This window comes from Branchiostoma floridae, chromosome 7, assembly GCF_000003815.2.
Source record: "Branchiostoma floridae strain S238N-H82 chromosome 7, Bfl_VNyyK, whole genome shotgun sequence".
NCBI lineage: Eukaryota > Metazoa > Chordata > Leptocardii > Amphioxiformes > Branchiostomatidae > Branchiostoma > Branchiostoma floridae.
This window is the reverse complement of record NC_049985.1, coordinates 9,208,534-9,225,693: the sequence shown is the minus strand read 5'-3', so window position 1 is coordinate 9,225,693 and position 17,160 is coordinate 9,208,534. Positions and strand designations below refer to the sequence as shown.

The following is a 17,160-nucleotide window of genomic DNA, read 5'->3' as shown; positions in this document are numbered from 1 at the left end:
TTACACACGTACTTTGACGTACAAATGCAAATGAGCGTTCTTTTTTTTTCGAATACACGATCCCAAAACGGTGCTAGGGTCCAGCTGTATTGCCAATGTAAACGCCGGCATGTTTGTCGCGTGATCCACATGACGGGTAAACATCGTGCCACACCCACCGGTCCAACCTGAAAGTCAGAGGCAGCATGGCTTAACGCCCTGTTTGACCTTTCGCTGGGGCGAGACGCGCTCCAGCTCCGTGGACGTCTACTCTCCAAGCAGAGGTTGGCTGTTTTTAGACGTTTTTAGTCGTTTTTAACGTCCGCCGACATCAAGAAACATTACAAATAGAAAGCCCGATAAAAACGACTAATAATATACGTTAAAAACAGCCGGAGCCTAACCTCTACTTGGAGAGGATCGGAGAGTAGTGGACGTGCACACTCGTACAGAGACATTTTAATTTAACCTCCGTCCTTTGTCATTGTTTAACTTGTCTGCAAGCCTTGGTGCAAAGGTGACCACGCCTACCGTCGGGCGCACTCAGAAGCTTGTCTGATAAAGTTGGACTCATAAAGACGTCCTTTCATCATTGTGCAGCTGCAATGTAGATGATTAACCTAGTTATGCACTCGTAAAATTGTTTGAATTTATCGCAGGAAGTAGGTGGGTTTTGAAAACACCTGTCAACTGAGTGTCTTTGTCAGAAGTAACACATTCACAGTTGTTTAGGTGAGTAGGCACTGCTGGCATCCTTCAGACAAACAGCCTTCCCCGAAAAGGCAACGTCGTCAGAAAGTTCAATTTATCCTGCCATTTCCCTTGCCGTTTCCATGGCGACGGAATTCCAAGGATACCTGGAGTGGCCTTTTCATGGCTGAGTGCGCTGTCGCGTTCAAAGGGGTGGTTTGGGACCCTCACATCCCAGCGCGACTTTGGGATTTGATTTTTAGTCTAAGAGATAAGAACGCGTAACAAAAGTAACGCGGGATATAGAGATCTATCTTTGTCCCATATATGGTACGATAATTCATTTCCCGATGAAATTCTTGCTATACAAACATAGAAGACCCCACCCTGCCACACCCACCCCGCCCGAGTGGACCCACCCATGAAAAGGCCCGGATGTGGGTGTGGCGGATGACGTCAATAGCCCAAGATGGCTGCTGCAGTGGCGATGAAAAGTGGGGTATCTGCTGATTTTAAGAAGAAAACCGGACAAATGGCGAAGGGGAGCTCGTCGGAAACATCAGCAAACAAGTACTGTGCCTACAAGGACTGTAAGGAACAAAGTGAGCCAACGTTCCTTTGGTTTACCACTATTTGTTTTGCCTGTTTTATCAAGGTCTCCCCTCACAGGAAGCTGACGACCGGAGGGTCAGATATCGAACGGTCAAAAATTCCTCGCCGGGAAAAATATTTCCCGTACTACGTTATCTGAACCAGTATACAGCAAATAACCGATTACGATTGTTAACTAGGATGTTGTTCCTCTGTTCTCCATTTTCAGATCAAGTGTACACTGCGTGTGACCGCTGTATGGAGACATTTTGGTGAGTAATGTCGAGTATAATCTGTCTGACCCGGCCGGGAGAGCTTCATTCATCCTTTTGTAGACGTCAGCTCTTTCTATCACTTGTATATTCCCGCCGTTTATCGGCAGCACTTCGCTCTACACGTACAGGATAGATGCAGGTGATTTCAAGCTGGAATGTGTCCATATAAACAAGGATGAAACTGTTGTCTGTTCGTATTTTGGTTTTGTCCAATCGTTATTACGTGCGCCGTTTCAGTGTCAAAACAAATGCGGCATCAAATTGCACAACAAAGTGTCGGCATCGGTGCGGATGGTTTGTGGTGGTTCGGGATCTCCAATACTCTCTCTACAAAATGTCTATATAGCCTTAATCTATTGGTTTTGGGTTAGGCCGGGGATTTGTGAATTGTTTGTGTGCTAAACCACTTGTTTGACCAATCCATGAGATCATCAGACCATTTGCCGATTTGGCCCAGTTGCACACTGTATCTTCGTAGGCTAGTGTAGAAATATCGAGTGTGCATATCACAAGGCTGTGGTGATATTTGATGATTTTGAAAATAGTTCCTTTTTCATATTCACATAAAAGCAAGAAATACATGAACTTTTGCATGTATTTCATGTTTTTTTATACATTTAACTGGCAGTGAATATGAATTTACATTGTATCATATAAAATCTTTTGTCTTTTCTTTAACAGTGACAAGCATTCCAACAGCACTGTTCATCGCTGTTTCAAGGAAAGAGAGGTGAGGAAATGACATATGCATAACAAATGTGAAGTCTTTGCACTTCTTACTGGGAAAGGAAGGCACTGCAGTTGAATGTATCCTACTTTGTTCTTTTCCTGTGTCATTATGACGAGAATATGGCTAGTATTTGCAAGAGATTACAACAAAGGGTATGTTGACATACCGCCAGGAACCGGAAACAGCCAAGTGCTTTTCCCTGTCATGACCAACAGTGGTACCTGGCAGTGCATGACAGACTACGGGGGTGCAGGGGTTTGTAGAATCAAGGAGGTCCTCTTTTTCAACCTCCTTGGTAGAATTCAGCTAAAAAATCGGTTAATTGGCCAGGGGAGTCAGTTCACACTTTGGTTCATGTTCCCCCTTTGCTGGCAGGCGAGTTCACTCCTTGGCCAATGAACTCCTGTTAGGCTTTTATTCCTAACTTGGCCAAAGTCCTCTATTACTATTTAGACAGACCGGAGTCTGGTATAGAGACTACCGGTATTGTAATGTGGCCACCCACCTATATTGGAAGCCTCAGACCCAGGCCTCTTCAGCTGCAGTCTTGTCCTGACTTGCTACCCAGCTGCTGTCCTGGTGTAGGTCACCAGAAATGTACACTAAACAGGAAATTTTTCACCTGTACCACATAACCGTGGTGAAACAGGTCAGGGTCATTCTGGTGAAGAAAGAAGGCCCTTTTTACTACGTTTGTATAGTGAGTTGTTCAAAGTCAGCACTCAAGCATTTTTTTTAAATATATGGATAACGGAGGGAGGACACCAGAGTAAGTGGGAAACCAGGAGTTTGCAGTGGAAGTGATATAAAGGAGTAAAAAGATTATAGATAGACAGAATATCAAACAATGAAAAGGGAGGCATACAACATGAATTTGTTTTACATTGAAATGAAGCAGAGAGCACAGACAGCAATTAGGAGATGGGTTGATGCAAAATTGATGTGAAATATGATAGCTCTCCACAACTACATCTTCAAGCAGATGTAGGTTGAGAGAAAAATTCAGACCACTAGACTAGAGGGATAGGCAAAAATGTTGCAAAAATACCTTTGAACTGAATCAAGCAAACATTTTCTTGGAGATTGGCATGGATGCCCCTGTTGTTTGGTGAACGACCTAAAGCTAACCAGAATGGCATTCAGGCAATGCAGTTAATGGCTCTTGTCTTCAGATCATCCTGTCTATCACTAGCTTCATTGTAGTGTAAGCAGTGACTGGCAGACTTGCGCTATAAAGTTTTATAACCTATTAACTTATTTAAGGCTGGTTGCACATTGTTGCCTAGACATAGCAGAGAATGGAATTTATGACCATGCTTTTTATCTCGAATGTGTCCGAAGATCGACTACTTATCCAATTTGTCCCGCTTGTATTCAAACAAATCCTGTCAATTTGCTAATGGAAAATACCATGGTGTAACTCTATCCAGCAGTAAACAGCAGTGCTAGAACACAACATGACGAAACACTAAACAGCACAGAAAACTGTAGCAATGTTTTATTGACTCTTGGCCTTGGCACGCTGAACTTACTGAAGTAGCATCTCTATTGGTGGATCAATTGTGTAAAAGACTCCATGGTCTAATGTTTGATTAGCCTCTCTGAATTAGAACACAACTGTTTATCTATCAAGTGTACTGTGTGCCTGGAGTACTGCACAGAACTGTTACATTAGGTATCAAACTGGGAAAACTTCTTTGTATGCATACTTAGAGAACTGCAAAATGCGATGGTGCAAATGGGTGAATTATGGATTAGGAATAGGCGCAACTTGATGTCAAGGACATAAAGACAAATATAACATATTGGCTTTGTGACATTCATGAGGAAAGGACTTTGAACTGGACTCTTAGTTACAGGTTCAAAAGTCTATCCTGTCTAAGGAAGATTATACTGATTATGACCTGTATCCTTCATCATGTTCAATAGCTCAGCTGAGGTATAGTTGACATATGCAGGTCTATTTTAGATATTGCATTAGTCTGAACACACCTGTGAACATAGCATGTCTGACCTTTACCTGTTTACCTTAGTGTGGGTGGGGTCATGCATAATTTCTTGGCTGGTGTAAGGTTGTGATTTGCAGACTCACCCCTGATGCACAAGGTCTGGAGTCTGAATACTGCTGTACCCAGTAATATTCTGAGCTCCTTTTTGTACATTACCGTTACTGCATGTAATTTTTTGTTGAGCATTGTTAAGTGTCAGTCATATGCCAGACAAACTACCCATTGACTCTTTTTGAGCATTTTTAAGAACACACAACACCTCTCAAGAAGAGGAGAGATATGGCCCAGTGCATAGGCGTAATGTTTTCAATTCCTAACCTTTTCCCTATGTTTAAATTTCATCTTTCTTTTCCCAATCCTCTCGTTTCAAAGTATGATAGAATTATGTCCATTGTTGGCAGTATTTATCCCCAATTTTATTATATATTTGATATTATTTCATAATCTGTACTTTTTACTTCCTGCTTGTTACAATACCTGGCCTTGCATTTGTTCTGTTCTGTCTACTCATAGTAGATGCCGTCATACATAACTCTGTCGTTATGAGCATACATGTATGGTAAAGATTTGTTCTGCTAGACTACACCTGACTCATGTTGTGTCTTGTTGTCCACAGGTGGTGGAGGGGGTGAAGATCAGAGGAGACACAACAACCAATGGGGACCTGGCCACAGAACAGGTGAGGACATGTACAGGAAAGTCAGGGCTGGAACACTAAGTGTCTGTTCTTGGCAAGGATAGTGTTTGTGAAAATGAATATTATCATACCTTGCATAAGTTATGCATAACACTTCAGTTAGCAAGTAGATGTATTGTCTGTTACAGACGAACAACACCTTTGCAGTAGGTTACATTTAGAATGGTATAGTATAGAACAGGCAGAGGTTGTAGAGCCCACAGTCAACTAGCCCAGATCTTTGATATGCTAAAGCTAGTACTTGCTAGTACAGTCTTTGACCATAAACTTCCAATCAGTGTCTCTTTCTACACGTAGTTGACTCACCAGAAAGATATATAGATCATTCATTTTCATAAAGAAAAGATAGTACTGTAGTTGTGTATTGATAAGTGTTTGGTAACCAAACTTTGGTTGCATCAGAATATCTTGAGGCCCAGACCCCCAAGCACCATGAATAGGTGCAACTGTTATGGCAACACCACACCCCCATCAAACAAATGGTGCTGCTTTCCAAGAAGTAGTGGAAGTTGGTCAGAGCTACTTTAAGCCTAATCCTCCTGTTTTCTTTAAGGGACACATTTCCCTATGTTAGACATGATCTGAAGTGGGTTAAACCTTCTTGAGGTGAAGTCTCTGAGGTTTGTTTCTTTTTGGAGCGTGATTTATGTTGTCTTGTGACACTGGGTCCCTGCCACGCCCCTCAAAACAAACCACCATGTCAGGTAAGGGTCGTTTGGGGTGTCTCAGATCCTTGGAGAAGTAAGCTGTAATGATCCTGACATCTTTGGGAGAATTGTTTCCTCACAGTTTTGTCATGTTTTGACAGTGTCTTTAACATTCTGACAGTTTTGGATGAAAATATTGCAAGATTCTGAATGGATTTTATGCACAATCTGTACCTAGTTTGTTTACATTTTGGTTCTCTTGTGTTTACAATGGAAGACTTTAAAATGTTACTATTTGTATCCAGGTGAGTTGCTTTTAGCTTAATTTTATAAGAATGATTTAAGCTTTTCCAACTTAGCTCTTGAATGTTTGAATCTGATAGACTAATAAATCATAATTGCTGTTGATTTCACCCAAGGCTACATTTAAGGCAGAGGGGTGTTGTCTTCGGCACACCCTCTACAACACCTGTAGCTACTTAATGCATGCACTGAAGTGGCTTAAAAGTATGGAAGAAATTATTAATATTACATACATAATATTAACATTTAATATTACTCAAGAATGTTGTTTGTTACTGTGGTTGTCACTAATATGTTGAACCAAAGTGATTAGACTTTAATTGGACCCTATAGTACTGTAAGAGTGTTGTCTGTATGCTTGTGGCTTAAGGCACCATAGTGACAATAGGATCATTTTGTAGTCTTTGGGTAGCCAGACCCGCCCTTCAAGTATCCATAGTTCCACCCCGGCATGAACAAGTCTGTACAGGTACGCAGACTGCCACACCTGTCTGGGGGTGTGGTTGCTGTCAGTATATCATACAGGTAGGATCAGCATCTGTTGTTGGAGGGATCTCTCAGGTATTACAGCTTAGGAAGGAGAAGAAACAGCATGTTGGAAGTTATTAGGCCATGAATGATGTTGCTAAGTCGATGGTATAGGGGAGACTCTCGCGAGCCACGTCCTGTTGACACTAGCTGTACATTACTGAGAAAAAGTGGTGTGATCCTTGATTAATGCCAGTTTATCAGGAAGTGTGGAGCGGAGTGGTGGGCAGAACAAGGTCCCATACACCTGCTGTTTGTACAGGGCTGTTGGTAAATATTTGCCTGTTTGGAGTCCGTTGGGAGGTGCTACTTGTGCCAGGGCGCGCACACAGCCTCTCACTAAGCTTGTCAAATGTCAGTCTTTGTCTTATGTTTATTTGCAATAAACAGTATCAAAGATAGTTAGGTAATACCTATTAGAAAACTAGGAAAGGTTGAACTTGAAAGCAAAGTATGTTGATGATGTTTAAAGAAGCAGACTAACTTGAAGACATTTTGTTTCCTGAACTAGTAAGATATTTGTCAATCCTTTATACCTCTTCTGACTGAAGGACAATGTACTTGACACTTTCATAGATTACTTAGCAAACCTTTGTCAGGGGAGCATAAGCATTGTAATGCCATTGCAGATGGGTTTTGTTGAATCTTTTTTACCCCTGTTTGACCACATTTATCATACATTTTAAGGTTTCTAGACAGTTGGCAAAATGACCATGGCTTTTCAGATTCTCTGTCACAAGTTGGGCAACTTCATTCTAAAACACTGTTATCATCAATATCATTCCCCAACAGAAATCATCTTACTATATCTAAAACTGGCAATCTACTGCAAATTCATCTTTTTTTGAATAGACTTAATTTCACGTAAAGAAGGTAAAGGAACTTTTCAGTGTTTAAGTTGACGCTCACAGTTGAAACAATTCTACACAGTACAGTAGAAAAACAAAACACATTCACTTTGTCATGATTTTATGACAACAAAACCAAAATATAACCATTGCCAACATTTCAACATTTACAGTAGTGTGTAGAAAGTCCTTCTGGTTGAAGTATTTGTTACTGTATAGGTAGTCAATGCTTTAGGCAGGTATTTCAGGGTCACTAGGCTAATGAAAAGGGACACACCCATGCATACCAGTGTTATGTCTATCTAGATATGATCAAGTATTTCATCACTCAACTTCGCCTTGTGCCTTTTATCCTGATGTCTCGTTCGAAGTGATATCGGTATGTTTTGTGATTAACCGCCTAATTATAAAGCTTTCTTCAAACTCTGTTCCTTAGTGCAAAGTTGTTATCATGTGGCTTGACTGCCTGCAGTGGCGTATATTTTTTGGCATGATGCAGACACTGTAATCTGTAGGACTTGACAGGTCTAGATATGAATATGTTATATCCTTGATATGCACAAAAGGTACCCTGGCTTTACATTATGTTTTATGTATGGGATAGTTGATAATATTACATTGTTGCAAGAAGTACACATAAAGAAGGGTGTGGTCAGGGATTTGTGCAGTTAGCTGGGTCAAGGATAACCTTTACAGTACTTGTCTCCCATAGTCAAAGGTCACATTCTCTTACAACACAACCCGATCTATACTAGTGACTGTTAGATTCTATCTGCACTACATGCACAATCACTTGCTATTTCAGGCAATAATAGACCTGATGATGACCACATGTATGCTACATGCCCAGGACAAAGATCTCAAGTCACTCGGAGTCAGAATTTCATGCAGCTGTAAATTAAAGATTCACTTGAAAAAAATGTCCTATGTCTTGTGTGATGATGTAGAAATGTTCTTCCCCTCCCAGGACCAGCTGGATGAAGGAATGGACACCGGCCACGAGAAGCGAGCATTCCAAGACGAGCCCGTCGATCTTTCCATGAACGGAGTCAAAGCAACAAAACTGTCGGCGCTGTCTGGACACAGCACGTTAGGAGACATGATCGGTCGGACAAACCTGCAGCACATCGTGGTCCCGCTGGTCTCTCCGCCCGTCCTGCCGCACTCGCAGGTCGTTGCCACGTTACCGCTCACGGTCGTCACGACGCTGGCACAGTCGCTGCCCATCACCACAGTCTCGATACACGACCTGAGGAGTAACCTGGCTAAAGGTGAATGCATCTGCTGGTAGTGGTGGATACTGGTAACAAATCAGGGCTCGAAATTCATTTTTGGGATTAGGTGCACTGGTGCACCCAGCTTAAAAAATTGGGTGCACCAAAAATTTTTGGGTGCACCACTTAAATTCAAATAATAACCTAATAATAAAACTTAGTTACAATTATCAAATTCTTAAATACCATGACAGACATTTTTATTTTTTTTCTAACACTTAGATGTCAAGAATATGATGATATGATGTAAACTAGTATACTTTCATATCTTTACATACATAAACACAAGGAAATATTTGGGTGCACCCTTTGCACCCACAGAAAATAATTGGGTGCACAGCTCCAATTTTGGGTGCACCTGGGTGCACATGCACCCAGTATTTCGAGCCCTGCAAATGAATTTAGTTTTGGGAAAGAGTGTTTAATCATGGTACAAGTTAATAGCTAGCAAGAAAAGCACATTTTAGCATATTATTGCTCAACTTCAAAAATACCATTAATAAGATATTGGTAACAGTCCTGTAAATGGATGCGTGTAAGTGCCAAATGTGTATTTTTCAAATTAATCTGACCCAACCCACTGAATTAAGAAATCACTGGACAGCTACCACCTTGGTAATGGAAACAATGTCTATCAGTCTTTTAATAGTTTAGTCTGTCCCTTTAATTTCAGCTGTATTAGGCAATAAAAACAATGTACACTACACTACCCTTTAGATTCTAATGTTGGAGAACTTTATCTCCCTGTTCTCCCAGGTGCTACAGATGACATTGCCATCTCTGTCCCGACATCGTTCACCCTCCCGTCAGCCACTAACGAGGGCCACGACGACATCCCTACTGTCACACTGGACACGGTGAACAAGACTGGGTCATCTGCACTCATCAACATAGCAGAAGCAGCAAACATGTAAGGACCACATGTAGAGATCAGAGTTCTAGCTAGTGCATTTTTAGCATGCCACTATACTATGATTTGTGACCACTCTAAAATAAGGGCCACTATGCCAATTTTCAACATATGCTTGTTTGAGGGTATACATGTACTATTCATTTAGTTATTTGTTGCAAATGTGACAAATAGGGTATACATGTACTAATAGATGTTCATGACTGTTATAGTACAAAAGTGTGTATTTGTTTGAAATTTGTGGGATATTTTGACAACCATTTGACTGTCCCCTCCCGCAGGCCCCCGGCCCACATCGCGTCTCTAAGACAGCGGATTGAGCTGGACCCTCAGGACGAGCTGCAGAAGAGAAGGCGAGTCCACAAGTGTGACTTTGAAGGCTGCAACAAGATCTACACCAAAAGTTCCCACCTCAAGGCACACAGGCGTACACATACAGGTGAGGAGACGCTTCCCTAACATTGATGTAGTGTTCTCAAGTCTTTTGTATGTTTTACTTAGCAATATAGAACCGAAGTATATGAAGCTTAATGTTTCAAATCTCTATTAGGCTAGTATAATCTTTCGAAATGGAAACCATGGTATATGAGAGATCCATAATTCCTGGTCTTTGGACTTCCTTATCCTGAATTTAATTTGGTGTCCTTCAATATTTGTGTAATAGGTTAAATGTTTATATTTGTGATGGCTAGAATAATGACATTCATTTGGCGACAAAGAAATACAGTGAAATTGTTTTAATTTACTTCTGTGTCCATGGCTGCTAAAGGTTTAATTTTTGAGAGCCCTTTGCAGTACTTTATTTGGAAACTTTATTCGGCCCATTAGATTGTCATTTTGGTCTGTTCTGTTCCACAGGAGAGAAGCCATACAGATGCACGTGGGATGGATGTACGTGGAGATTCGCTCGCTCCGATGAACTAACACGGCACTATAGGAAACACACGGGCGCAAAGCCCTTCAAGTGCGACAAATGTGAGAGGTCATTCTCGCGGTCTGATCACCTGGCGCTTCACAAGAAGCGACACTGAGGTCATAGGTGAAAGGCCCAAGGTCAGAGTTGAAGACCAAAGGATTCATCGTGTCAACTTCATTTTGGCATTGAAGACTGGGTCACCAGGTGTATGGTGGTTGTACTAGGATCCATGTCACCTGAAGGGCACATGTGATCATTGAAAGTAAAATTATGGCCAAGGTCAAATCTAACACTGTTTAGATTGTGAAGGTCACAGTGTTGGCACTAGTGGCAAGGTCAGGGTAGTGCACTTGTATGTTGTTTCTTGAGGAGGTTCAGTTTACAGGAGAAACTGAGAAAGTTTTTTGAGTGACCGGCCTGTAATGACAGGGTGTGACCTGTGCTATGATGTGTGTGTGACTGTTCTCATGTATGTGTATGTTTGTGTGTCGTTTGGTTGGTTGACAAGGATGCCATGGTATGAAACATTTTACGAGTCTTCCCATAACCCTGTAGGGGAATTCCTCTGTGCCTAGATGCACCCAGGAATAGTCTGGTCTCATCAAAGTCAAATCTGGCTGGTCCAACATTTGGACAGGGTTAGTTGCATGGATTGCAGTGCTCTCCCTTGCCAGAAGGGGGCGTTTCTGTGCTGACCATGAATTTTGTCACTACTCGGACTAGACTGAGGGACTTTAACATTTATACTCTACTAGATGGTTCAGTGAGGACATCAGCAATTGTGTATGCTTTGTAACCTTTCAAGAAGATGTAATGACACGTAGGTAGATGTTGGGAGGAGTTCACTTACCAGACCAATCTAGTGTGCATCTTATATTGTGTGTAGTATCAACTTAACATTTTACAACTTGTAACAATGGTATCTTAAGTTTCTCTTGTTTCTTTGTTTTTTTACTCTTGCTTATTATAAGGATGGGGAAGCCAGCACTGGTGCTGTTCTTTTTACCCTGTTGCAACCATAGAAGGCTTGTAAAGCCATCGGAAGTTTTGGTTGGTGCCTGTTTCAAGGGTGCCTGTTTTGTACCTGCAGTTTTATCATTGATTGCTAGGTGGTGCTTTATCAGTATTCCAAAGGTCATGAAAGGCAGGAACTTTTGTGACCAACATTATGACAGTGGTGTAAGCTGTATATTAATTTGAATAATTTGCTTGCCTCATTGATAAATGGATAACATTGTGATAATTAATAATACCATATTTGCAGCAAAAATGTAGCCAAGACATGTGAATTATTGTCTTGCATATCATGTACATAGTAGTGAATTCTCATGCTGTAACAAGTAACCAATGGATTTTATTGCTTATCTGCTAAGAGCATGTAATTCATCTACAGTTGTAACAAATTTTGACATTTTAACCAGAGTTTATGATATTTGAATTTTTTTTTCAGTCCCTCCACGCATCAAATAATTTCTAATTCATAGAAAAGTAGTATCAATATATTAATAAGTACATGTATCACTGTGCACTTAAGTAAAACAGACAGGATTGATACTAGTGATGTAGTCTTGTCATTCACTAAAACAACACAACTACTGCTAAAATCCAACATTATGACTACCCTACTTCCATTAACATTCTTTGTCAAGGCTATAGTGACCCCATTACGAAACATCGGCTACATGGTGTATTTTTACTTTTATACCATCTCCTCAATGTAATAGAGGCCGTTTTCAGCTCTTTCACACACATATATATACATGTTCGCAGATGTATTTGTTTGTTTCAAACTTCATGTTATCAGGACAAAGTCAATGTATCAAAGAGATTTTCTTACTAACACAGACTTATCCATTTTCAGGGATATTTAGTAATGTAAGCAATGGTCTCTACAGACAGATACTAGTAGTTGTTGTTGATGGTTATTAAAAGTGAAAAGTAGCCGCTTATCTTTCTCCAGTTGAAGTCCATTATTGGTCTTCATTTTTTAAAATCTATTTGGCTTATTTTAGAAGGGATGATAGAGAAATACGTCATTGATTTAGAAAACATATCTCTCCTCTGAATGAAAAAGAGAATTATGTACACATACTACCAGCTACCCCATTCCAACAAAGGCTGCATATTTCTTGGTTTAGAGAAAGTCTTACTTCTTAAATTAGAGACATAGTTGGACATGTTGTTCTGAAGGGCTTATTGCAATGCTGTTTATTATGTTAAGGATCATATTAAAGCTATCACACCCCGGCAAAGAAAGACTGGTTGGCAGAGAAGTCATCAGTTCTGCTGCATTATCACGATGATTGTTGTTCCAACCTCTACACAGTTTCACAAATGATGTATCAAATCTGGAAATACAGTGAATGGTGATATCTACATGTGTTTTCTCTCGTCAATTATGCATACATAGGGGTGCTCATTAGCCTGGGTACCATCGCTCCTATGTTAGCTTCTGCTACCCGTCTAGGGAACTGTACATTCAAATCTTATGGTGGTGATGTCAGGTGATGAGCGAATTAAGGAATTAGTTCTAGAGCACTGGTTCAGGCCCTCCTGCAAGCAGATGGAGAGTGTGTCAGGTGTTGGAACACCTGTTCGAACAAGCGCTTAAACCCATCCCTTAATTCACTTGTGTGGGGACCAATCAGCACCCTCGTCCAAAATTTGGGCGATTCCAGTCGTTAAGAGATGTCAAGGATGGAATACTAGCACAGAAGCGACTGTATATAGTGTATAGTAAACATTGGAGCGAACTACTATCCGGATACCCAGGCTGGTAGTCTGTGTATCGCAAACTCTGCTGTCCAGAGCTGTAACTGGCCCCTCCCCTCCTTCTTGGGCGCGGCAATGTAGAACGGGCGAATATGAAGCACAATTAGATCAGGCTACCAGGCAAGTTGCACATAACTTTATCCATGAAATACATCAAGGCCTTGAAGGCCACGAACACAACCTGCAACACAAGCTAACAGCCAGGTCAGTGACTTTGCTGATAATGCTTCGTAGTCTGTCTGGTAAGTTTACGACAATTTAGGACAGATTATGGCATGGTTATCATAACCAGTGACCTCATTCTGGCTTCTGATGACTTGTGTGGTCCTGCTGTAGAAAAATTACATGTTTGGTGACTGGGATTCATCTCCCAGCAGATGCAGCCTATTTTGCACTTGTTTTGCATCATTTTGTATATCTTTCCCCCAAGGGAAGAGAGGAAAAAATGCTCACATCTAGAAATGAAAAAAAGTCAAACCAGCTGCTTGCAGATTCATTAGGGCAGACATTTGACTGCGGGCAAGTACTTTAGAGACTACCAGCCACAGGAATCATTTCTCTTTCTAACTGAATTGACCTAGACTCAGATTACTTTCCTTAGAAATATTTTGAAGAACATTGGCATTGCTCACAGATGGCGGACAGCTTTGGTAAGTCTTCCCCTTTATGGGTTTAGAACTAGCACACAGCTACAACCAGAGGGCCTTCAGTATCTAACCCGTTAAATCTAATCTTTGACCACATTAATTGTTAGTCGTTATCTTAGACCATCACATATCACCTTGGTCACAGTTTATGAGGTCCTTGCCCCCAAATAGCCTACCAAGCAGCCATTTAAACTTTATCACCTCTGTGCAAGGTCATTGGTGACCTTCACATCTACACCTCTCCAGGCTAGATCTGTGACAGAGAGGGAAGAGAGTCAGTACTTTGTGTGATATGTGTGGTACTTTTTTAGTCAGGTATTACTTTAAGATACGACCAACAAGAAAATCTGTGCCATTCATGGGTATTTTTGAAGAGTTGTTTTACCTGCAATTTCAAGGAGTACTTACAACAAGTTTAACAATGAATGTGGAAAATACATCATGATTATGACGATATTGCAGTCTAAGCTTAACGTTACTTCCATGGTAATCTCTAACGCCAAATGATATTATTGCAGCATCAATATGCCTTACTAATGCAGTACTTCAACTGATTAATAGAGGCCGCTTTTGATACACATATGAGACTGCAACTTCACAGTTTCAATGAGCCGAGGATGCGCGGAACAAATTTGAGTTGAGTTGAGTTAAGTTAAGTTAAGTTGAGTTGAACTAATCCTGGAACTTATCTATAGTTTGTAAACTAAACACTGAAGAATCCAGGCGAGAAAACTTTCCACTCAACCTGTCGATTAAGCGGAATGAGAAAATAATACCGGAAGGTGCCCACAGAGTTTGCAGGACCGGCGGTATGAACAAGACTGCAAACTATTCACTTTACAAGTGTTGTGGCTGTTTGTTCAACTCGAGACAGAGGTTTGACAAAAGTAATTGTGACTACAGTATCTGTAAGGAAGATATCGGATGACGAAAAAGTTTAGTCGTTGAGCCATTTATATAATCTCCAAACGGCCGTTTGCGTTTCCTAGCTTCCCTTTTCTGTTACTCTCCAAGCAAAGGTTCGGCGCGGCTGCGGGCACCCGCTGCTTTTGACGCGTTTTATATTTGGGGCGTTTTGGTCAGGTGTCCATTTGTCCCGTTTCTTCATGTTTCTTCAGGCAGACAATAAGATACAGCAACTATACGGCACAACAACAATACCAAGAATGACCAAGAATACTTATTACAATATCAAGAACAAAAGTTGGGGAACGCCCATATACACAGTAAATTACCCATATACACTTGAATTGCTTACACCTGCGTCATCATTTCCGACGGTCCGGAACAATGCAGGGTGCGTACCTGGCAGTTACACTTGACCTGATGAACTCTTTTTGTTTTCCCGGAGAAATCTCACAACAAGAGATCCGGAGACAGGAAGGACAATTATGACGTAAATCTCATTCTCTTTCTTACTCTCTTTCTTAAACCTTCGACCAATTGCAAGTTAGCTGATTCTTAATCAATTTCACAAAGTTTCTTAGCTGGGGCGTGGTGGCAGGTAGACAATAAGATACAACAAAAATAAGATACAACAACAATGTCAAGAATATCCATTACAATATCAAGAACAACTAGGGTATGGAACGCCCATACCCACGGTACTTAAATTGCTGACACCGACATCGCCGTTTCCGACGGTTTGGAACAATACAAGGTGTGTACCTGGCAGTACACTTGACCTGACGAACTTCTTTTGTTTTCCCGGAGAACCTAATAAAAGATCCGGAGACAGGAAGGAAAATTAAGACGTAAATCTCATTCTCGAGCTCTATCTTAACCTTCACCGGAAATATGACCAATTTAGCTGATTCCTAAATAGTTTCACAAAGTATGTTAGCTGGGGCGTGTGCCGATTTGTGTTCTGTTCTGTTCTGTGAGCTTTTCTTCTTGATTCTATGTCCAGGCATTCTGTCACCTTGACTTTTATGATTTCATCTATGACGTTGCATAGGTTTTCGGTTTTCGTCATTTCTTATGAACGCTATTTACAAAGTGTGGGCTTTCAACTAGCTTGGTTAGCCCTTGGACCTCCAGGTCAGTTCATTGACCACATGATGGAGTCAACTTATAGCTGACCTTAAATGTAACCTTATCACCTATACATGATATCCGTGCGCGTCGTTAACATGGCGCCAAAGTATCACCACACCACGCGGGGTTCAAGTGGGCGGGTGGGGGTCTCATGGCGGGGGTCTCATATTCTTCAGCTTACGATTTATGCTGGAGTCGGTAATTTGGACAATGCTTTAATAAATGATAAAGATTAGCCAGATTTGACCTTGGCTGCTATGATTGAACGTAACGTTCGTTTCGAGTCTGCCCTGCCGTCTTTGGGCTCATCAATACGCGTCCAGCCTGACGGTCCGGAAATTGTTACCACATTGGCCCGCTACACACTGAGGGCCAACTGGCCAGTGAATCACCATTCGTACATAGGTGTCGGGACAACAGCGACGCCTTTTATCTGCTGAACTAAACGTGGTAATTTCTGAGGTAAACAGAGTGAATGCTGGAGTAAACATTGTAACATGTGTTTTTGTGGGGATGAGAAGTCACCAAGGTCGTCCCGCCAGGGATAAACTGACACCTCTATCTTTAGAAGAACCGCCATGAAAAACGTCGGACTTCAAAGCAGGGAGATATCACATACTGTATATGTATACCGTACAGTAGTCATATAAAGACAGCTCTGAAACTCACATTGACAGGAGGGGAGAATATCACGGGTGAGACAATCTTCGAGCAGATTGGAAACGAATATCTTGACGTTTCCTTGAGTGGCTCATTTTTCTGACAATTGATACCAGAAAACAATACTATCGCCAGTTAGTAACTTTGGTATGAGGTAGCTATAGGAAATGTGCCAAGGTCCATTAGGCAAAATAGACAGTCTGCAGCGGTGTGATGTAGTATCGTAGCCTGAGTACCATCCTCCGTAGTGACCGCTGGCTCAATACTTTCGCTTGCTATCTCCGTGGTTAGCAAGCGAAAGTATTGAGCAAGGGGTCACTACGGAGGATGGTACCCAGGCTAGTAGCATTGTTGATACATTGTCCCTTTTGATAACCGGAGGTGTGGTTGTCACTGCAGCTTTAGGCATAGCCGCTAGATGGTGTGATACTTGTAGATAAAAAGTCCTCCTGAAAGGCAAACATGATAATGAACCCGTGTCACTTTAATATATTTAATAGTTTCTACCAGACTCCTGCCTGGCCGAATAGAAATAGGGACTTTGGCCAAGTTAGGAATAAAAGCCTAGTAGGAGTTAATGGGCCTAGGAGTATTGTCCGGCCGGCCAGTGAGGAAATAAGTCCTATGGTCGGCCGACTCCCCTAGCG

The 17,160-nt window shown here is 41.4% G+C and overlaps 1 protein-coding gene across 2 annotated transcripts; it reads left to right on the top strand.

Moving 5' to 3' along the window:
* Window positions 1-1,084: 1,084 nt before the first annotated feature.
* On the top strand, window positions 1,085-12,773 carry LOC118420296 (Krueppel-like factor 7). Of its 2 annotated transcripts, none has more exons than XM_035827030.1 (8): window positions 1,085-1,271; window positions 1,490-1,532; window positions 2,217-2,265; window positions 4,891-4,953; window positions 8,265-8,568; window positions 9,337-9,481; window positions 9,763-9,920; window positions 10,340-12,773. In XM_035827030.1, exons 1-8 carry the CDS (start codon window positions 1,139-1,141, stop codon window positions 10,510-10,512), a joined length of 1,068 nt encoding a protein of 355 aa, XP_035682923.1. In that variant the 5' UTR covers window positions 1,085-1,138; the 3' UTR covers window positions 10,513-12,773. The 2 variants fall into 2 exon arrangements, with proteins under 2 accessions (XP_035682923.1, XP_035682922.1); XM_035827029.1 differs by having other exon boundaries at window positions 9,328-9,481.
* Window positions 12,774-17,160: the final 4,387 nt, after the last annotated feature.

Coding starts and splice junctions, on each gene's coding strand:
- LOC118420296 (XM_035827029.1), top strand. CDS start 1,139: ATGGCTGCTGCAGTGGCGATGAAAAGTGGGGTATCTGCTGATTTTAAG. Junction 1,533..2,216: donor CGCTGTATGGAGACATTTTG/GTGAGTAATGTC, acceptor TTTCTTTAACAG/TGACAAGCATTCCAACAGCA. Junction 9,482..9,762: donor ATAGCAGAAGCAGCAAACAT/GTAAGGACCACA, acceptor CCCCTCCCGCAG/GCCCCCGGCCCACATCGCGT.